General features: G+C 38.0%; 1 protein-coding gene across 1 annotated transcript; it reads left to right on the top strand.

Moving 5' to 3' along the window:
* Positions 1 to 87: 87 nt before the first annotated feature.
* On the top strand, positions 88 to 14,104 carry LOC139735310 (uncharacterized). Its single transcript, XM_071649392.1, has 5 exons — positions 88 to 130; positions 6,070 to 6,222; positions 7,281 to 7,373; positions 9,920 to 10,053; positions 11,267 to 14,104. The coding sequence occupies exons 1-5, from the start codon at positions 88 to 90 to the stop codon at positions 11,588 to 11,590; spliced, it is 747 nt and encodes a 248-aa protein (XP_071505493.1). The 3' UTR covers positions 11,591 to 14,104.
* Positions 14,105 to 23,444: the final 9,340 nt, after the last annotated feature.

The following is a 23,444-nucleotide window of genomic DNA, read 5'->3' as shown; positions in this document are numbered from 1 at the left end:
TCAATTTCTATACAAATTGCCCTAGATATGAATCATTGAAAATTACACTGGATATCGATCAACACTTCGTCTGATATGCTGTTGGGCATGACGCAAGATTTATTAGAGATAAACAACTACGTCTTCGAAGGTGAGCGTTGCACACTCCGCTCGTCTTTGTGTTCAAAACAAGAATGACCCACAACACCAAGGCTACATAATATACAAAATTTATAAACAAAACACCTATTTCAGTCGCTTCATATTAAAATGATTCGTGCATTGTATGACGTACCATTACACACATTGAAACTGACATTACATAGATGATGACTGGCGAGGGAGGGAACATACCGAATGTTCCACCCGAAGGGTTTGAAATGCTATTGAGGGAGGTTATAAGTCCGGAGACGAAGTCGAGGGACTTACAGCCTCCCTCAATAGCATTTCAAACCCTGAGGGTGGAACGTTTGGTACATGTTCCCGAAACAAAAGTCGTCATCTATTATATTACATGGGTTAGTCAAATGCTTCAACGACAACCACCAGCACAACGCACTCGATCGCTCGCTCGCGCAGAGCCAAATTCACTGTGTGCGCGCGGTACTAGGCCTTCTGTCATTTGTTACGTGAAAATGTTTTCCCATGGGAGAACATTACAAGAATGTTCGCCCATGGGCGAACATAACGAATGTTCCTCCATCACGTGACTGTGTTTAGTCAATCGCTAACCGGTATTTGACTAACCCATTTAATATATGTCTATGAAAGTAACTCAAATGCGACTGATAAGGATAAGATATTCCTGACAATCCAACGATTCTCTTTTAAGCCTGCTATCTCGATAACATAATTATGAACTAAAAGCTATCATTAGGGGAAAATATGATGGACGTGACTATTGTCATAGTCCTCGATAAAATAAAGCTGATAAAGATAAAGACTCTCTGTGCGTAACACCAGTAAAAACTATAGTACGCAACTACACTCTGTTTAAAGAATAGTTACTATTGTTTTGCATGCGAATATGGACACACAATATAATGGACAGTCATGGAAATACACTCATTAGCGTTTTAAATCCCTCGGAGTGGAATAACCTGCGGTAATGCTGGACTAAATTTACTGATATGAATTTCTACTGCTTTAAGTGAAATACCACAGTGATAAAAGGAATTTTGGAAATCAGATGTATATTCAATGAGACAGACCGACGTCAGTTATGTCCTTGGTTCTGTCATGTCTCCCTACGTTGACAACATGCTGATTAAATTTCCTCGCACAAACACATAGGTTACTATTGATTAGCGGCAGATATTGTGATTAGATGAAATCAATGGTTTGCTTACAGGCTTGATGTCACCATGATACCTCCCCAAACAATCATCCTATTTTCCGTTTTATTTGTGTATGTGTTTTGTTGTATTGCGTCCTTATGTGTTTGGGCGTATTTTTTTTTTTTAAAGCATTGAATTTTGAGCCGAGAAAACACAAGACGCACAGATAGATGTATTATGAGTAGTTTCTTGTCAAATTGTATAGGCAAGGCGATGGCAACAATATAATTGTGCTGACAAAAGATTTTCTTTGAAATAGTTTATGTTACAGGGGGAACCTTGCCATAATGAGAACTGACAATTATGACAATATTGCCTTACTATACTAGGTTTCTCACTACATATAGCAGTACAAAAACAATATGTACATGAAGAAGTATGATATATACTTATATACGTATGTGGATTCTAATGAATAGGAGACATTTCGAGGTTTGTACACATACTTTAAGGAGACACCTACGTAAAAGGGTGACATTTTCGTGTCTCCCCTCTCTTTACCCCTCTCTCTGAAATACAGTTTTGCGCAGATTATGGACCACTAAAACTTATGAATAATCATGATGTCGTTATAGCTGTATGTTGGAACCATCCATTCGAAACAGGGACACATCAACTTGAAATAATGCTCATGTGAAATTCATTGGTGTATGCCGTGTATACTTACAGTCGTTATAAAAGTGTGTTTCGGAAACATCAAGTTTATTGCATATATCTCGCTATCCATGCAAGCCGTATATTTTTCAAATATTTATATCTTAGACAAAGATATTACTAACAGTTGAACATTGCATTTTTATGTATCACATTTTATTTTTCAAAAATATATCCATAATGATGAAAAAAAAATACCACTCTATTTTTGGGAGAGCTTCTGCTCACATAGTACACGCATGCTTAGTAGAAATATAAATATACCTCAGAAAAAGCTGTCAACGTGTCTCCGGAGCGTGCCTGCTTTATAGCAAAATCTGTCTCCCTGTATTACTGTGTATGTACGGTACGTACCGGCATATTTATTATGTATTCATAGAAGCACGAGCGTGAATTGGGGAGCTGGTCAATTGGGACAATAATTAGCTAGAATCTGATCCGACTGAGGCGTGGCATGAGAGGTACATTTTAATGTAATTCTAGTTTAATGAATTTAAAATTTAAACAAGAAACCAGCATTTATTTAGTGAAAAGAGAACGAATGGCGGCGTTTCATTCAATTGCACATTGTTACACCAAGTCCTAGTCACATGTCTACAGATCTACGTAGGATGAGAAGCCCTAATTCCCGGACACTTTTAGTTAAAAACAAAAACAAAAAACAAAAACAAAACCTTCAATTTTCAAAGCAAAACATTAACAACATAGAACACTTATAATTTCAGAAAATCTGATAAATTTATCTAAATTCATTTAAATGCTTCTATTTGATACCCCAAGAGCTATCTTGGTAAAATAAAGTATTTCAGAAAATATAAAGAGAACTTCAAATTTCAATGTCAAACTAGGAACCGCAGCGAACGTAGCTGGCGCTTTCCGAAAGCAGGTCTGTCAATCGATTGACCGCAAACGTGCAATTCGTCGCTGTCACCACGAACTGGTATTTTCGTGAAAAAATGGTTGGATTTCACGTTTTCGAGATTTTCACAGGATTTTCTCGATAGTATTCTAGACATCCTGCTAAATTTGGAGACTCGTATTTCAATGGCTACGTAATAATGACGTACACATCTAACGACATTTAGTTAAATCTGCGGATTCAGATATGACATAAGAGACACTTTGCAACGCGCGCTGAAATGATCTTTGTTAAAATTAACTTTACTAACACTTAGCTAAATCCACTGATCAAGATAACACAAAAGAGACACTTTGCAACGCTCACTAAAATGCCTCGGAAAAGTCAAAAGTACGTGAAAGAAAGAACGACGCGAAACAAAGAGCTATCAATGATCCATCATTGGAACGTTCGACTTACAACAGGTTATACATTTGCCCAAATCATCAAGATCTGAAATCTTCTACAAACGAAGATTGTCTAATTACAACTTTACCGTATACGACGTGGCTTCGAAAGATGCCGTGTGTCTATACTTGTCACATGAGGGTCTCGTAAAAAGAGGCGCTTGTGAGATTACATCAAACCTACACAACTACATGAAAGGTCTAGACGAGCAGGGCGTAACTGAAGTGGAGCTTTATTCAGACGGGTGTTTCGGACAAAATAAAAATTCCATAGTCCCTGGAATGGCACATGCTTTCCTTTCTGAATCACAGTCAGTGAATAAAGTGACCTTCAACTACTTCAAACCAGGGCACGGGCAAAATGAAGGAGATTCAGTACACAGCACGATAGAACGAACATTAGCCCGATTTGAGGAAATTATGACGCCGGCTCTAGTTGGAAACAATCTGAAAGGTGGCCCCACACTGCAAAAACTAGGGTGTTAAATATCTAACACCAGCACAGAATCGAAAAATATTAACACTCTTGGTGTTGATTTTAGGTCCCGTTCAGAAAGAATCACACCAACTGGTGTCGAAATATTCAATTACAGGTTGATGTTAGAGTTTTGGTGTTATTAATTGGTGTTGAAATTGCACATGCGCATAAGTCAGAGAATTCGAGCAAAATCATTGGACGAAAGTTGTCATGTGACCTCGCTCTGCGCTCTCGGATCGCGCTGCTGGCCGGCATTTATGGCTAGCTAGCTAGCTGTGTACAGTGTGCGCGGTGCATGCATATGTTATGTGTAGTATGCATTATCAAGGCCATTTTTTATCGATGAGGTTTTCTTCGCCTTCGGGCCGCGGGTAATGAAAATTCGACTCAATAATATCCTCATTAATCAGCAGTTAAACAGCACAATCATGCCGATAAGTGTAAAGATTTGTTCTGGAGATCGCCGAATCAGAAAGTTGCTGCCACTAAATCCAGAAGACATCGTAGGATTCTTTGAACTGAGTAAGTGTACGGTACCTGTTTTTCAGGTGTTTGTCATGAGTCGACTGTACAATACTGCTAATGCATGTGGAGCATGTGGAGCTGCAGCTAGAGTGCGTGCGACAGCGTTGCACCCAAAAGTACTTCTCCTACTATCCTAGTCTACAGACTACAGGTAGTTTTCTAGACTTAGAATCTAGTAGGTCCTAACGTTAGAAACTAAATCATCCCATTAAATTTAGAGTCTAACTGCTACAACGAGCCTTGGGCTTGGACCAAGCCTTCCTGAACTTGAAGCCTTGAGCCTGGGGACCACGCAAAATACTTCTTTATAAGCGAATTTTGTTTGGCAAGAGGAGTTCATATCATGTGCAAATGTACAAAACTACAATTGAAACCTTATCTACTGGTATGTTATGTGATACAATGCATATAGATCTATAGCCATAGAGTCTAGTGTTACTGTAGTTTTTAGATGATAACTATTTCTCTATTTGTGGTAGGTGTCTATACTTTACGTTAGATCTAGACTCTGTAGTCTAGTCCAGGTCTACAGAAATTACATTATCTTCTTGGATAATCGGTGTGCTCTCCCGATGTGCTCCGCTTGTAGTGGGTGCAACGCTGTCGCTTTTGCAATAGTATGTGTGTAGCTACTGTATAGTGTAGTCTGTAGCTAGTCTGTGCAGCTAGTCTGTTACTAGTGTTAGTCTGTTGGTCTGTTTGTTACTTTAATATTAGTCTGTAGTGTTGGTCTGTTACAAAAATGTGAAAGTTTTTGTTGAACTTGCTCTCATTTAATTCTTTCTTTCTACATCAATTTTGTTCTATCTTGGAACAAGTGATCCTTGGGCTTGGCCGGCCTTGGTAATACCAGGTGTGAGTTAATGAGGTCAAATGTCATCTAGGGGGTCAAAGGTCAAATGATAGGTCTGTTAGTCTGTTACAAAAATGTTAAAGTTTTTGTTGAACTTGCTCTCATTTTTTTATTTCTGCATCAATTTTGTTCTAACTTGGAACGATTGATCCTAGTTGGGTTAATATCAGATTTGAGTTGATACGGATATTGTCAATGGTCATCTTGGGGTCAAAAGGTTACTTGTTTTATTGATTGCAAAATCAGGCGAGACTTGTGCCGGCCATGGTTCGAGAACCACCTTGTTATTACAAAAAAGTTCTTGGTTTGAATGTTTTGAATGATAGGATTTGATAAATTTTATGGACATCTTCAGTAAAAATGTAGGGACAGCTTAAGCCCTAAGGGGGCCGCTCACTTGGTCTAGCCTATCCTGGTCTATCGAGGTAGGCCTTAATACTGTCACAGCCGGGTTCAAAAAATTGCATGGCTATGTAATTCTTTCACCTGGGGTGGCAGTAAGGCCTACCTCTAGACCAGAATAGGCTAGTCCAAGAGCTAGTCTCTAGGTCAATAGGGTTAGAGCACCAGCGAACGACTCCTTTAGGCCTAAGCTTTTCTACATTTTTACTGAAGAAGATGTCAAAAAAATTTATCAAAACCAGTCATTCCACTGGCATTAATCGGGGGGGGGGGGGGGATAAAGTATGTGATAAATGAGATATGTGTCATTGTATTAACATCATATACTTAAAAAATTGTCAATGTCTTTCCCAAAAACACTGAAAATTGCCAGAATGTTCAAACACACTAGCGGTATAAAAGTTATAATGCTACTACAACTGTAGCTATTATCCTGTCATGAAACCATACAAACTGCAAAGTATACTTAAGTCATTTTTTATTACATTTGTAAATTGTAATAGTTTTTCTCTCCCCACCCCCCCCCCCCCTTACAGTCAGAAGAAAATTCAGCATCAGAGATGGCGAAGATCTTGTTTTAGTGGATGAACATGAAGGCTTTAGTATCGACGATGATGTATTGGGAGATATTGTGACCAGCCAGCCTGATGTTAGCCTCATGGTCCTGAAAGAAGATGAAGAATGGTCCAGTAAGTTTTTAATAAGAGCATTACATTTCTGGAGAAGTAAGCAGTATGCGAACAATTATAGGAATGTTCCTTTGAACATTCTCTGTATTTGCAAAAGGTGCTACTGGATACAGCCACTGTGTTAAAATGAACAATTCATTGCAAATTAAAGACAAAGGAAGCTAGTCTTCAGCATTGCAAACTTGCATTTTTGCAGAAATGTTTTCAATGCGATCATCTTGAAATTTGTTGGAAATTTCTATCTATATGTCCTACCCATTCAAGGATGGTATTTATTCATGAATGTACGGCTCACAGTTTCCTGGACCTACATGTGTCTTGAAGACACCTCAATATTGTGAATGTTTGATTTAAAAAACATTTTGGTGTGATGTTTGAGTTGAATGATACTGTCCAAAGGATTACATAAAAAAGAATCTACAAAAGTCTGGAAACTTATCATTGTTCATCGGTGTTGGGTATTACCAGGGAGGTGGCCATCTCCCTGGTATCACCAAGTCCCTGGCTGGTGTAAATTTACTCCTAATTCAAGAAGATCTAGTAATTGCAGTGTTTCTAGTATAGTACGCCTTTTTAATTATTTGTTGTGCCTAGCATTCTTATGCTATAAATGTATGATTACGTATTTCAAATCTGGGCGGACAACTCTGTCAAAGTTTACAACAGTAGCATATGACACGAGTGCTGTTTTTCCCATGGTTGGCCCCAGCTGATAAATACTGTGGGGTAAATACTGGTCTTTGCCGGATATTACCGTCTCGCTATTTATGATGAGAATGGGAAACACAGGGGAATAATCAATAAGTCATTTCATGAATTTTGTTAATAAAGGAATACACAAATCATTGTACATGAAGTATGATTAACCAAAATAATAATAATAATAATAATAATAATTTATGGCAGGAATTCATTCTTATTGCTGGGACAAATTTTTGCGCAACGTTTTCTGATCTATGTATCTGATACCATTTTTGCTGTGTACAAGAATTCGAAAATTGTAGCAGTCACTTGGGAAGGAATTGCTCCTATTGTAAATGTTTACTCCAATCATTCAGTGGCACTTGCTCGACAACTTCTGAAGCAGAATGGAAACTTGACAGTCATGGAGCTCCTGTCATCTTTTGACAGTTCTGACCAGAACAAAGAAGGTATTTTTGCACATTCCCTGGAATGCACCCTCTAATTTCATAAAGAGTCTGAAGTGTCATCAGAAGTTAAAATTAAACCAACCTTATCATTAAACATTCTAGTGATGGTCAATTTTTCATGGAGCATAATCACACTCCCACATAAACACAACACAAATGTGGGCCAGGAAGCTTATTTTCGAGTAGCCATACACAATTTTCCCCACCCTGAGAGGGGACTCCCTCCCGGATCATCCCCTCATCTAGTTATTTCACTCCATAGGATTTTTTTTACAAAAAACAATTTCCAATACTCTGAAAGTATATTGTACTCACTTAAATGTGCATCAGAAAAAGTTTATTTCTAAGATGCCAATTGCTAAATTTTCCCTACCCTTAGATGGGGCAGTCCCTTCCAAACCTTCCCCTGCATTTTACCCATCTAACTTTAACTTTTAACATTTTTAAGTCGTCCAAAGGAAAGACCTTATGCCGTCATATTTGTCCGTCTGTCTCTCCGTCTGTCTGTCAACAATTTGGTATCCACTTTTTCATCGATCTATATCTTGGCTCCGAGTTAACCAAACAAGTTCATATTTGGTATCGGTATCCTTTAGGACTTTCCTGATATTAAGCTCATTTTTGTGTTGAGGTTGAGCTTAAAGGCAAAGATCAAAGGTAATTCAATGTCACATGGGTTATATAAAACAAATGAAAATAGATCTTTCTCGCAATATCTCAAGAACGGTTTGGGCAAACAACTTCAAACTTGGTATATGTATACCTATGGAGGTGACAATGATCTTTGACCTCAACCTTTGACCTTGACCTTTGACCTTGATTAAACATGAAAATAGCTCTTTCTCGTAATATCTCAAGAAAGGTTTGGAGAAACAACTTCAAACTTGGTATATGTATACCTATGGACGTGGCAATGATCTGTGACCTCAAGCTTTGACCTTGACCTTTGACCTTTGCCCTTGATTATTTGTAGACAACATTTTGAATACTGTCCATATTGGCACGGTTTTCAATTACTCGACATTGGACGACTGCTTTGGACGTCGTCCATATTATTATACACTTGGCTTGATTTCTGCTATTCTGATGGCAGAACCCCTTCCCACACACTCCCCCTGCTTTGTCCCTTCACTCCCTCACTCAGTGCCCCCCCCTCCTTTTTGTCTCACCTGAACAAAGTTCTGGCAGAGATTGACATAGTAATCACTTTTCCTGTTGCTGTGTTAGAAAAATGTTAAAGGCTTTTGTTGAACTTGCTCTCATTTCTCTATTTCTGCATCAATTTTGTTCAAACTTGGAACAAATAATCCTTGGGTATTACCAGATGTGAGTTGATGAGGATGATGAGGTGAAAGGTCATCTAGGGGTCAAAAGATCAAATGATGCGAGGCCATGTGCATCATTTTTAGCTCACCTTAGCCGAAGGTTCAAGTGAGCTGTTGCCATCCGTTTTTGTCTGCCGTCCCTTGTCCGTTGTGCGGTGTGCGTCATCTGTAAACTTTTATATTTTCATCTTCTTCTGCAGAACGAATGGTCGGCTTTTAGTCAAACTTGCAGAGAATCATTCTGTTGGGTAGAGTTGTTCAAATGATAACTGTAGCCCCATGGGGGCCCAGGGGGAGGGCCCCCAGGGTGCAAAATTCTCAAAATTTCAAACATCTTCTTCTCCAGATCCACAAGAAGATCAGTCAAGTTGTTTTGTGTGTAGATACCTTTATAAGTAAAGAATGAAAGTTGTTTATGACAACTCCTGTTGTGCCCCCTCCTTGGATTATTCTGTGTCAGTTTTCCTAAGAGTTTTCCCATTCAAATCTCAAAATAATTATATTGCTATAGCGCCCTCTAGACAACTACTGAAACTCCCCTTTAAATGAATGTTGAGTAAAAGTTGCCTTCAATGAGTTTGTACAGAAATTACCAATGAGATTGATAACTCAAAGTTTAATTCATGTCAAAATGAACAGAGCCCATGGAAGTACAAGAATTGTATATTTATTAAAGGAAAAAAAATATTTTAATCTTTTACAAAAAGGGAACAATTAAGCTGTGATCATTCAGAGCATTACAAGTTACATTTCAGTGATCACAGCAAGTTCCGAAAATGACCACAAATTACTCACTGGACCATCTCTTCATGCATGAATGATCAAGGTTTTTAATTATAGACAATCAATGACTACTAATCTGATACATGTGATTGTAATAAAGTATCTGCTCACCATGCACTTGTAAGATTTAGGAATAATCTGCATGTGTATTGTTACTAATTGTTTTGCCAGAGTGTCCAAATGGGGGGGGGGGGGGGGGGGGGGTAAATGATTTTACATGCAACTGTAGTAACTCAGTGAGTAATCATTTCAGGTGTTCACAGTGAGTTTGACTCTTCATTACAAGGTGAGTATTGATCGAAAACTCACAAAAAAGTGCATGTCCTACTTTTCTCCTACTTTTACTGAAATTTAGCTCCTATTTTTTTTCTCCTACTTTTTCACCATGATCTACTAGAAAGCCTGCTTGATTTTATTATTTTGCATTTTGAAATACAGGATGGAATTCTGGTACATCTGCCATCCTCCTCCTCTTGTGCCTGTTGCCTCCTGCAAGCCAAGGGAGGTCTAAAGCTGCCTCAGCAAAAGTATCCATTTCCTCAGCAATCTCAAGGATTATTCAGTTTCAGAAGGTATGTAGCTTTTCAGTATAAAAGTGGACTATAAATAAATAATGTTATTAGTACCCTCGTCACACCTTGCATGTTCTCACTGCATTCTAGAAAATGTTGCCAAAACTGACTAAATGTGTGTACACAGGGAGTAGATGTAGCAATGGTCTATCTAAGAATTTCATGAATGTGCTTAGACTGGCTTGGACTAAGAGGGTGCTCAAGAACTTTGGGCCTGTTCAAAAACTGAACCTATCCTAAGATTATTAGGAGTGACAATGCGCTAGAACGAGATGGACCTACTGCAAACAGGGTTGCCATACTTCAATCCTACTAGGAATATGTTTCAGCGTGACATTTTCACAGCCCTAAATGTAGAGTTATATCAATAAACAAAAGGTCAGTACTTTTTGCCTCGATATTGGAAATTGATTACAAATTTGCAGCAAGAAAATAATTGTGAAGGAAATTTTAAAATCCTTATTTTCACAGTGTCTCCTTTTGTGTGAGTTGAAATGACTCAACCATATTAGAAAGACTCTTCTCAATCAGATACTTAAAACCTGCTTTGAAAATACTTGCATTTTTTACCAGGCCTCTACAGCCTACCTCTATACGTTTATAAAATTTTCTGTGCAAAGTCCTGGTTGAAGAATGTAGCTACAGTGTATATCTCTGTTCAGTTCATTAACCATAAAGTGAATTGAGCGAGATACAAGTTATAGGGGAGACTACGCTGCACATGGATGTCACCATCATGCACAAGCCCTGTGATTTATGCACTTTTCCTATTTGCTCAAGAGTTATGATGGAGCATCACTTGCAGCCAAGCCTTGATAGTCTGCAACATGCAGCCTGAAGGCCACTGCATATCATACAAATCTTTGGTCGCACAACTTGCCGACTATCATTTTATGAAATAAACAGTGCGTATATTCTGTTTTATTTCAGATCTTAAGTCGCTGAGTTGTGTGACAGAAAGTCATATCGAATGCGGTGGCCTTTAGTCTAATCAGGCCTCTTAAATTGAGAAAAAAGTCAGAAAACGTTGTGCTACTTTGCACATTGCAGACATTTTCCACAAAACATCCAGATCCCCCCACTATATATGTATGTATGTATGATGATGGTAACAGTGATGATAAAGATAGAGTTTTGATAGAATTAACAAGTGGGAAAAGGGTAACTGCTAGTTTCATCGTTTACTAGTACATGTAATTTGTTTCAAACACAGAGTGGAGGGAGCATTCAAGATTTTCTGGATGGCACCAAACAGACCCAGAGCCAACCGTTCCTTCTTGGAATTGGAAATTCTAAGGCCTGTATCAGCAGTTACTTGCTCATTGTCGATCACAAGGCCATTCCATGTGGTGCCCGTACGGTGGAAGGAGCAGTAGATGAACTCTTCAAGACGCACTTTGTCTTTGGCTTGCATTACTGCCAGTCTCTTCATCAGTTCTGGACCTTCATCCAGACAGCTGTTTTCGAGATTGATGTTGGAGTTTCCCGCGAATCACCGAGAGTGCGTGAACTAAGATCCAAATTATTCACACCATGATTTGCTTCAAATGCAAGAGAAATTTTGCAATACCAAAGTTGGTGCAACATTTAAGATTAAGTCATGGACTAAGTGAAGGAGGAAAAGAGGTGTTAATCTGTGGACAGGGAGCTTGTGCAAGAACATTTTATTCTTTTCGTGGATTTCGAGGGCATTTGCAGACTCACCTTAAATCTGGTTTGCCAGATAATCAAGAACAGTTTACTGAAAATGAGAAAGCTGGTGAATCATTCGAAGAGAGCTTTGCAGGAAACAGTAATGATAATGACGACAGTGATCAAGATCAGGATATAAATGCAGAAGATGACATTTTATCCGCTGAAGATTTGAATAGGCAGTGTGCAAAAGTAATTTCAAAATTTTCAGCAAACAGTGCAAACTCTGGAAAAGTTGTAAATGACATCGTGGAATCAACCAGTTTGATTGTAGGTGATGTAGTAAAAAGTGCATCAGCGGCAGTTAAGGCTACTTTCTTGAAACATAAACTGCCCATTGAGTCCGAAGCTTATAGAGAAATACAGACGCATTTTGCTATGCTTGAAAAGCCATTTGAAAATTTGAACTCAGAATATAAGCGGATGAAATATTGTGCAACACTTGGACTTGTTGAACCACAAGAAATAAAGTTAGCATCCGGTATGAAAGTCGTCTAAATAAAAGAAGTAAGCAGTATGAACAGATTGCTATTGAAGATACCTTTGTTTATATACCCATTTTAGAATCTTTAAAGCAACTTTTGAGCAATGAAGATATATTGCATTTTGCTACTCATGACCATAGGAGCACTGATGGTGTAATGAGAGATTACTGTGATGGTGCACAATTTGAGAAAATCCCTCTTTTCCATGAAGATGAAAATGCCCTACAAATTCACTGTTTTTATGATGACTTTGAAACTGTAAACCCCATCGGTTCAAAAACAAAAATTCACAAGTTAGGTGCCTTTTATTTCATTTTGAAAAATCTGCCACCAAAGTATAATTCTATTCTTTCCAATATCAATCTTGTAGCTCTGTGGTATGCTGAAGATGCCAAAAAATATGGATTTAATGCTATTCTCAAGCATATTGTGAAAGACATTAACATTCTGTCAACAGTTGGCATTACTCTTCCTAATGGCATTGTGAAGAGGGGAACCATTACTCAAATTAGTGCTGATAATCTAGGTGCAAATGCCCTGTTTGGTTTTGTACAGAGCTTTTCTGCTAATTATTACTGTCGATTGTGTGTGACAAGCAAGGAAGAGGCGCAGAACACATTAAAAGAGGTGTTAATGGAAATGCGCACCAGGCAGACTTATGAGCAACATTTACAAGAAGCTGAAGCTCAAACTACACTGTCACATGTGTTTGGAGTTAAACAAAAAACTGTATTGAATGATTGTATTTACTTTCATATCTTGACAAATTTTTCACTTGATATAATGCATGATCTGTTGGAAGGCATAGTTCAGTATGAGCTGAAACTTGTACTAGAATATTCATCTATGAAAGGCAACCACCACTCTTGACCCATGATGAACTGAATCAGAGAGTTGCCAGCCATTGCTTAAACCGTACAGATAACAAGAACAAACCATCCTACATTAAACTGAGAACAGCTGGCAATGATGTGGGTCAAAAGGCAATGCAGGCTTGGTGCTTGATAAGAAATCTTCCATTCATCATAGCTCATGACATTGAAGAAGGAAACGTCTACTGGGAACTGCTGCTAAGATTACTAGATTGTATGGATATTATTTTTGCTCCCCAATTAACAGCAGGCTTGATAGCCCAGTTGTCTGTTCTCACTGAAGAACATCACACACACTTTCAAAAAACATTTCCTGCCAATAGGTTGTTGCCAAAGCATCATTTCATGGTGCATTATGCTACATGTTTGAGAGAAGTTGGGCCACTCGTACATGTATGGTGTATGCGGTACGAAGCGAAACATCACTATTTTGGCCGTGTTGCAGAATCTGTATGTAATTACAAAAACATATGTAAATCACTTGCAAAGAAACATCAGACAGCACTAACGTTCCATCTTCAGTCAAACCATCCTTTGGAGTGTCTCGAGGTTGGGCCAGGTACTTCACTTTTATTGTCAGATTTAGATGAAAATATTAGACAGACTGTGCAAGAGAAACTCCAAGTAGAGGAACTCTCTTCTGAAGTCTTTGATGCCAATTGGGTTAAAGTGTATGGTACACATTATCAGTTGTCTCTTTTGGTCTGCCATGATGTCGATGAGCTTCCACTGTTTGGTCAAATAGAGCATATCATTGTACACAACAATGACATTTTTTTTGTACTTCTCTTGCTAGATACATTGCATTATAATTCACACTATCATGCCTTTACAGTAGAAATAAGTTTTCCACGTGGTCATGTTGTCAAGAATCAAAAGGAACTTGTTGACTACAAACCACTAGATTTAATGACAAATTTGTCAAACACAGACTCGAGGAAGTACGTGGCACCAAGGCATGTTCTTTTCAAGTAATTTAGACCTGTAGAGCCGATGTTATGTATGGTTTTGGTAAATGGTAACAAAATGTTCAAAAATAACTTCAATCAATAAGATATTGTGGACTCTTGTTAACCCTATGTAGCCCGGGCTATATTTATCTGTAGCCCCCCCCCCCCCCCCCCAGATCTTGGCCGCCGATCATTAATTTAATCTTAAAGAATGCTAATTTTTGGTACATTTTTCCTTTTGAACATCTGACCAAGTGTGCACTGAAAAATTTTATGATATTTTTGTAATGTAATATATGTAATATTTTCCATCTTTTTTTCTTTCGGGAAAAGCAAATTTATGATGCATGTGCATGAAAGCCAAGGATTTGGAAATGCACAGATTGATTTGTTGTTGCTTATTTCCTGGAGGAAAAAGAGAAAGGAAAATGCATGTTTTGATGTACAAATAGCTTTTTGTTGACTTGAATGACAAATTTGTCAAACACAGACTCGAGGAAGTACGTGGCACCAAGGCATGTTCTTTTCAAGTAATTTAGACCTGTAGAGCCGATGTTATGTATGGTTTTTGTAAATGGTAACAAAATGTTCAAAAATAACTTCAATCAATAAGATATTGTGGACTCTTGTTAACCCTATGTAGCCCGGGCTATATTTATCTGTAGCCCCCCCCCCCCCCCCCCCAGATCTTGGCCGCCGATCATTAATTTAATCTTAAAGAGTACTAATTTTTGGTACATTTTTCCTTTTGAACATCCTGACCAAGTGTGCACTGAAAAATTTTATAATATTTTTGTAATGTAATATATGTAATATTTTCCATCTTTTTTTCTTTCAGGAAAAGCAAATTTATGATGCATGTGCATGAAAGCCAAGGATTTGGAAATGCACAGATTGATTTGTTGTTGCTTATTTCCTGGAGGAAAAAGAGAAAGGAAAATGCATGTTTTGATGTACAAATAGCTTTTTGTTAACTTGAATGACAAATTTGTCAAACACAGACTCGAGGAAGTACGTGGCACCAAGGCATGTTCTTTTCAAGTAATTTAGACCTGTAGAGCCGATGTTATGTATGGTTTTGGTAAATGGTAACAAAATGTGCAAAAATAACTTCAATCAATAAGATATTGTGGACTCTTGTTAACCCTATGTAGCCCGGGCTATATTTATCTGTAGCCCCCCCCCCCCCCCCCCCCCCTCCAGATCTTGGCCGCCGATCATTAATTTAATCTTAAAGAGTACTAATTTTTGGTACATTTTTCCTTGTGAACATCCTGACCAAGTGTGCACTGAAAAATTTTATAATATTTTTGTAATGTAATATATGTAATATTTTCCATCTTTTTTTCTTTCGGGAAAAGCAAATTTATGATGCATGTGCATGAAAGCCAAGGATTTGGAAATGCACAGATTGATTTGTTGTTGCTTATTTCCTGGAGGAAAAAGAGAAAGGAAAATGCATGTTTTGATGTACAAATAGCTTTTTGTTAACTTGGTTGAGGAAAAAAAAAATGAGAAAGAGACTCAAGACAACCAAGTACCTACATGGGTATTTCTTTTCATATGGGTACCAGGAGTAATTGTGTGATATCATGTGATGTCATGTTCATGTTACACATGAAACATTTAGGGGCTAATTGTGAATGAACATGTTACCAAAGAAATATGCGAGTGTTTGTGAGTGTAATGATTATTGGCTTTTATCTTAGGTATAACACAGTACAAAACAGCTTAGTTTCATTACGTATTAACCAATTTGAGGTCATACTTTGGTACCCATATAAATAGAAATACCCACATGCATATTTTTTTGCCTTTAACTACTTTAGTATACAGGGTGGCTCCCAAATTGGGCAAAACTTTGTACATTTTAACATTTTCTTCTCTTGATCCAGATGTAGAATACAAGTTGTATTCTTTAGGTGTAAGTTGTGTATTGTTCATCATGATAATTCCTTTTTCCAGTTTCTTGAATAAACAAGAACCAAGTTTTGTTTGTCAAGATAATTTGGTTTGTTCCTTTTCCCTTCTCTATGTGTAATGTGTAATGAATTTCTGTGTTTGATTCTAATGCATTGATAGAGTGAGTTGGATTGAATTGTTGGTGCTAAATCGTTGGTTTTTGTTTTAACAACAATTTGGGGTTGAATTCTGCATATCACTGTTGTTAAAATAATGGTGTTAAATTTTATCACCGAAAATAGAATTGAATTGCAACACCAAAGATTGGTGTTGGAATCTTTCTTTTTTTTTTCTTTTTAACACCAAAAATAGAATTGAATTGCAACACCAAAGATTGGTGTTGGAATCTTTTTCTTTTTAATACCACAAATAGAATTAAATTGCAACACCAAACATTGGTGTTGGATTTTTTTTAACACCAAAAACAGAATTAAATTGCAACACCAAAGATTGGTGTTGGACTCTTCTTTAACACCAAAAACAGAATTGAATTGCAACACCAAGAGTAGGATTGAATTGTTTAATTCCAGAACTTGGTGTTAAATAACACCAACCGGTGTTTTCCGATATAGATACCGGGAAAGTGTTAAAATCAACACCCATGGTGTTGGATTTAACACCATTGTTTTTGCAGTGTACGTTCGATCCTTTGGACTTGCGAACTTAATTTCGTTTTCGGATCAACGCAGTTTAAAAATAGAACATTTCTTCATTTTGGATTAACGAACTTTCGGAATAACGAATCTCATTTCGTTTTGGAATTAAGGACCTTCGGAATAAAGAACCTTCGGAATAACAAATCTTATTTCATTTTCGAATTTACGACCCTTCGGAACAATGAACTGCAACTAAGTACAAGACTCTATATACTTCTGAAGAACCACCAACACCACCAGTACCTTCAACTGCAACTACTACCACCACTGCTATATGTCCCATCGCCACCACATACAAGTAGACTGCTAGTACGCCCTCACACTATTGATTCCATTTATAATATTATTTCTGCAACGCTTATTCTCTTGATACTGATAATGGTGTCAAGTGTTGATCAAGTGATAGTGATAATGATTCAGTGATGATTTGATTTCATATGTGACATTACTATGAACATTGACGCGACTGTCAGTATGAACACACCCACAGCGCACGGGTTATCTAAGGTGAGCCAACCACACTGCAGAATAGCAGGAGGAATAACGCAACAAATGTGAAAAGGAAAGTAAGTCCATTTCTATTGCCAGATTTTCCCCGCTTGAACAGCCCCCTTTGATGTCACGCCTAAGAGGGTTAGTTGTTAGCGCAATTGTACCATGACTAATATTATATTTTGTGGTTCAATTTAGGCGAATAATTTAGCAAAAGAGGGATATGCCCACGCAGTTTAGTGGATGGAATGTATAACACTTATGGGCTATTTGTAAGAATAACTACTGGAACTTTGTCGTCTGCGTATTTGCTCAATTGTTCGGCGGTTTGCAAGCTATTCAAACTTACCTTGAACTAGAAACACGTGTGTAACAAATATGTTGTGAAAAAAAAGGAGAGGTTGATGCTTTCTTCTATATGGTAAGCTTTATAAAGAATGAACACGGTGAACCCATGTATCATGCAATCATGCCTTACACACACTCATACATGCTTAATTAAACAAGTAGGCCTGCAAAACACAATTTACATTTCACATCAGATTATCTGAAAACTAATCCTGAAAAGGTCATTCATTGCGTGTCTTACACAACCAACTGAAGACCAAAACAAAACAAAAGAATCGCCTTTTGCAATGACAGAACCCAGTCGGCAATTGGACGGTGAACACTGACAACCGTTATTTTGGCAATTTCCATTTTTTGATAACCTTTGACACGCCTTATATACGATCAGTTGCTAACAATAAACATTCAGTTGTAGAGATATTGGCAAATATAGCCTGCTAGCTTATGTTTGGAGGGGGTTCTTAAAGCCATCACCGCTAATTCTTCGGTACGTGGGGGGGGGGGGGGGGGGAGGGGGTGAGTGGGGTAATGGTAGGGGTCTGTATCCAAATCATACTTTAGTAGGATGAAGACGCATATCATAATCTATACGGGGACTGAAAAGGGAATTACTGATGATATTATGAAGAGAATTTGCAACATCGTTATCAGGCGGGATCACATTGTATATTCCACCTTATATGTCGTAATTGTTGATGTTTGTTTATTCTTTCCATGAGGATTGTTACAGTCATTGTGATTGACCTGCTTGATTTTGTAGCTATTGTGTCATTTAGTCACAGAAATATTTTGTTTGCACTGTTCCGCAAAGTTCCAGTTTGTATTCATTGAAAATAAATACCCATTAAATTGTTCAATGTGGGCATTTCATAATACGTTCAAGGTATTAACTCACAATATGATAAGAGAAGTAATTTTTTTGCTCCTTCATATTCGCTATTCGTAGAAAAGTCGCTAACTTAAATGCCTTGCTATCCAATCTGCCAACAGTCTTCTATCAATTCCATATTCCTCATTTTCGTTCCACTTCTTTCAAAATGATTTGTGTTTTACACCCATTCAGCACACAAATTTAGATGCTCACAACTGCTCATGGTAGATAATGCACACCCTGCTGGATAAAACACAGTGTTCCACAATGTGAGAAACACAGTGTGAACACAATGTGAACACAGTGTGAAATATCTTCACACTATTAAATTCGAGCGTTTTATTAGTGTGAACACATTGTGAATAATAAATTCACAGTGTGACACAGAACATTACCATGTGAACACTCTGTGAAAACCAAACCACAGTGTGAAATCTCCACACTGTTAAGTTCTAGCGTTTTCCCATAGTCGACCATGTGACCACACTGTGAACACACTGTGGGACGCTGCGTTCATTCCAGTAAGGAACTGACATTAAACATTGATAAATATAAACTTAAAAGAATTCTTTCTATTTCATATTTTGTCGCTGTCAGTATTTTTTTCTCAATTTATTTCAATACGGTTAAAAAAAACACATCATCTGTCTCAGGGCTGTTTTAAATAAGTCAGTATATATATACATCAGCTTGCAGCACATAAAACAACACGATATGATACAGAAGAAAAATAAAACTTTCCTGAAAGAGAGAAAGAGCAAATTGGCAAAACAACAACAGCATCAACACTAAAGGAAAAAGGTCAAATAGATAGAAAACAAAAGAAGATTATTCAATTCAAAATGCCATTTCATGTTATGGTCACAATAATAACTGACAATATTTAAGAGCCATCTGAATCTAGGTAAATTTTGCTGTTTTTCTGACTATTGTTTGCTTTATTTAATAATCAATTTAATTACTAGCGACAATGTATCAGAAAACATTACATTTCAGCATATCGCATAATCACGGATAAGGCAGAAATTTGTTGAACATTTAAAGGTAGGGAATCCCATTTGCATGCCTTAAATGAAGAGTTGTATAAATACAGTGGTATGTTGAAGAGAGTATCATTTTAGAAACCCCCATAAAGTATTGAAAGTGGAAGGTAACATTTAGTACATTTTTATTGACCGTTAGATTTTGAATTGAATTTTTTTCGGGGCTCACCGTAAATTCCAGTACATTACTAGGCTAGCTTTGCAGACCCATGCACTGCATGTGTGTCCATCATGTATATTTTGTAAAGAAAGTTCATCAAAACTTACAAACATTTCTATATACATTCTTGCCACGCACTCTATATGTTATTACATCAGCTTTTATACATTTAGATTTGTGTTTATAGATAAAAGATATAGAAGACTACAACAAAAAGGCTTAAGTGTGGCTGACACACAGAACTACTGAGTAGTTGAGTTTTGTGCATTATTCAAATTGTAGATAACTGTTGACTTCCAAATTTCTCAGCAGTGGCCTAAACAAGTCCCCTGAGGTTCATATTTAATGTTTTGCTGCATTTTTGGAGGTCTGTAAAAGGTATCCCCTACCTTTAAGACCAGGGCCCTGTTTCATAAAGCTGTTCGTAAAGTTACGAACAACTTACAAGCGACTGGTGATTAGTTCTGATGTGCTATACTTATCAGAATTTCCATAATTCAGCACAAGAACTGATCACCAGTCGCTCGTAAGTTGTTCGTAACTTTACGAACAGCTTTATGAAACACCCCCCAGATCTTCACTGTATTGGAAACAGATAATTCAAGTGATCTAGAGGTTAAAAAAAAAGTTTCTGAAGAGTTTTAAAAGAATAGAAGAAAATTAGAAGAACGATTGAACCTAATATTGGATTTTTTCTTTCTTGTCAGGCTAAACCTCAGAGTATTATATCTCATGTTTTTTCTCCTAATCTATCTTGCTCTTTTCCAAAGATACTTCAAAACATTACGTTGATCAAACGACAGTTGTGCCTTCTTTCATGACCAGTTACCGTATCAACAACCAACGCTCCAAGGACTCCAAGAAGTACAGCGTCTTTTTTTTCTCCGACAGGTTCACCCGAATACCGCATACAACCAAAACCAAACACGCCCAGATACCTTTTTGCACGCAACAATGGAATGACAGCTTATCCGATGGAATCATTTAAATAACAAAAGGAGTAGTGTCAGTGCTGGTAGCTCCCCACCCCCACCCCTTCGCGTTCTCTCCCCTTCTCGCTTTACCAACACTGTGGTTGGGACACTTTCTTTTGTGATGATGGACTTCCCTTCACCGCGTTCTTCGTAATGCAACGGCGGAGAAAGAGAAAGGCTTGTCATGAATATTGTAAGACGGTCATTCTCCGAGAAGCCCCAAAAATGTCGCCGAGGGTCGTTGCAGGAGTTCTCGTCACAAACACCCCCCCCCCCAACTCAGAGGGGGAGAGTGGAGATGTAGAACTTCGAGGAAAGTAGATAACTACTAGTACTGAAACTCTTTTCCCTTTTTTCTTTTTACTTGAGAGTGACGAAATATTAATATCAAGTTTATACCTGCCGAGTGTCTGATGTGATCTCGAGAGTGCATATTACTCGGTAATGTCTCAACACTAGAAATATACATAACTATGATATTGTTTCTTCGAGTTACAGACATTGAACAACTTGCAGAGCGTGACAGTCCACGCCTTTCCTTGTCAAAATCATGAAAAAAAAATCATAAAGATCCAAACGACAAGCACCTGTTTGACGGTCACGGCCAAAAACTGAGGCAAAAAGCACGCAATACACACCCACCGCACTCAATGTGATTAAGCTCAATGAGTACTGACGTTGTTGTTATTGTGTATGATCTTATTGTTTCATAAAGACGCACGCAGCCAATGGAATGGGGCGAGTCCCCACAGCGGAGAAGTTCGCAATAATAGTATTGATGTGCATATGGCTTCACTGACGTTTCAAGCGCATTGAAAGAGATACCCACGGCTTGACTTACGTATGCCGAGAGGGGGGTTTGCTAGGATCCAAAGCCTCTTCATATTCGAAACATTCGATCTAATATTGACATCATACATCGGATTGGTGACGGAAAACACTGGGATCAGAGGGAAGAACTAGACACCCCAGGAAGCTTAGGGAGATTCTGAGAGGGAAGATAAAATACAATCATTCCCGCAGAGGTAACATACCAGTCAACAGAAGCTATATACCGGGCTTTGGCGTAACACTGATGTCCACTTAGAGAGTGGTTGCGAAACCGCTACCACGGCTTTACTTCTCCGCTTTGCTATTCTCTCCCGAAAATGAGGTCGTGCAGCATATCCCTGCTTGTGGCGCTGTTATGTGGAATAACACATGCCCAAGGTAAGAGAAATAAAAAATGTGTTTTTTTGAGAATTGACTGTTACTGAAGACTTGCATGATTATTGTGTTTCTGGATAACTTTCAAATACGTGATGTAGAAAGTAGAAGTCTAAGAAGAGGTGTCGTTAACTACAAGCCCTATCATTTCTGACACTACCATGCAATACTGCAAGTCTTAATGATTACAATACTACTACCACTTACTTCTACTACTTACTGCTACTGCTACTATTTCTTTTACCATTACTTCTGCTGCTGCTATTATTATTATTATTATTATTATTACTACTACTACTACTACTGCTATTACTCATACTACCACCACCACCACTACTACCACTGCTGCTACTTACCTTGTATACTGCTACTATTACTACTACTACTAAAATAACTACTATATTACTATTTCTATTACCATTACTATTACACTACTACTACTACTGAAATAACTACTACTATTACTATTTCTATTACCATTACTACGATACTACTACTACAGCTACTGCGTACTACTGCTATACTACTACTACTTCTACTACTACTACTACTACTACTACTACTACTGCTACTACCAACTACTGCGACTTCTACTACTGCACCACCACCACCACCACCACTGCTACTGTAACTACTACTGCTATATCTATTTCGGTAGAAGTAATTGACACTGCTGATGCTGTTATTTCTGGGGCTACTGCTATCTCATCTTATTTTCATCCCCGTTCTTCTGAGGTCTTTTGTTGCACAGTCGGGGACTTGAGGGGTGGGTAGGAGAGGGGCTGCCACCTTTCCACACATTAGGGCTCTCACAAAATATGAAAAATTGAAAAAGACAAGAAAACCTTTTACTTACTCGATTTCCATCAAGAGATTCTTTTTAATCGCCATCACCAAAATAATCACGTCGGCGTCATCACCATGACGACGACCACTCAAATCATCATCACCACCACCACCACCACCACGATCATCATCGTCATCATCATCATCATCATCATCATCTTCATCATCATCATCATCATCATCATCACCATCATCGTCGTCGTCGTCGTTGTCATCACCACCATCATCATTATGACATTTAAGGCACTTTCAACATCGCTATTCTCGATCGCTTATACACTGTTACCGATACCTCTCCAACCAGTGGCAATATCATTATTTTCTCCTCTTTTTACCCCTCTCTCTCTCTGTTTGTGCTTAAACTCGCCCGTTACTATTCATACGTGCACTACTGCTATGCCATAACTCACACGATCACCCTTACTACTGCTGTCTATGGTCGTGATACTACTTTAGCTGTACTATGTATTTCGTGTATAGTGCGTCTGCTATTACTGTATATAAACATACACCACCACCACCACCACCATCACGATTACACTACTACCATGCTGCTGCCACTACTACTACGTACTACTACTACTATACTGATTATGCTACTGCTGCTGCTGCTGCTGCCGCTTCTATTACTATTTCTACAGTCAAAGACAGTTGCTTACTTTAATCACCTGTTGTTTATTATGTTAAATCATATTATGCATCATTTCCTTACATATTCCTCTCGCATCACGTGTGAAGATAATATGTCCTGCGACGACCTCTTCATAGAGCCTCTTTCTATTGACTTATCATAACATGTCATCTATAGAGGCAAACACGCTTTGTTAGACTGCA

Source organism: Diadema antillarum, unplaced genomic scaffold (assembly GCF_040938485.1).
Source record: "Diadema antillarum isolate AM-2024a unplaced genomic scaffold, OU_Dant_1.0 scf00000000, whole genome shotgun sequence".
Classification (NCBI taxonomy): domain Eukaryota; kingdom Metazoa; phylum Echinodermata; class Echinoidea; order Diadematoida; family Diadematidae; genus Diadema; species Diadema antillarum.
The sequence above is the reverse complement of the archived record's forward strand: the minus strand, read 5'-3'. Positions and strand labels throughout refer to the sequence as shown.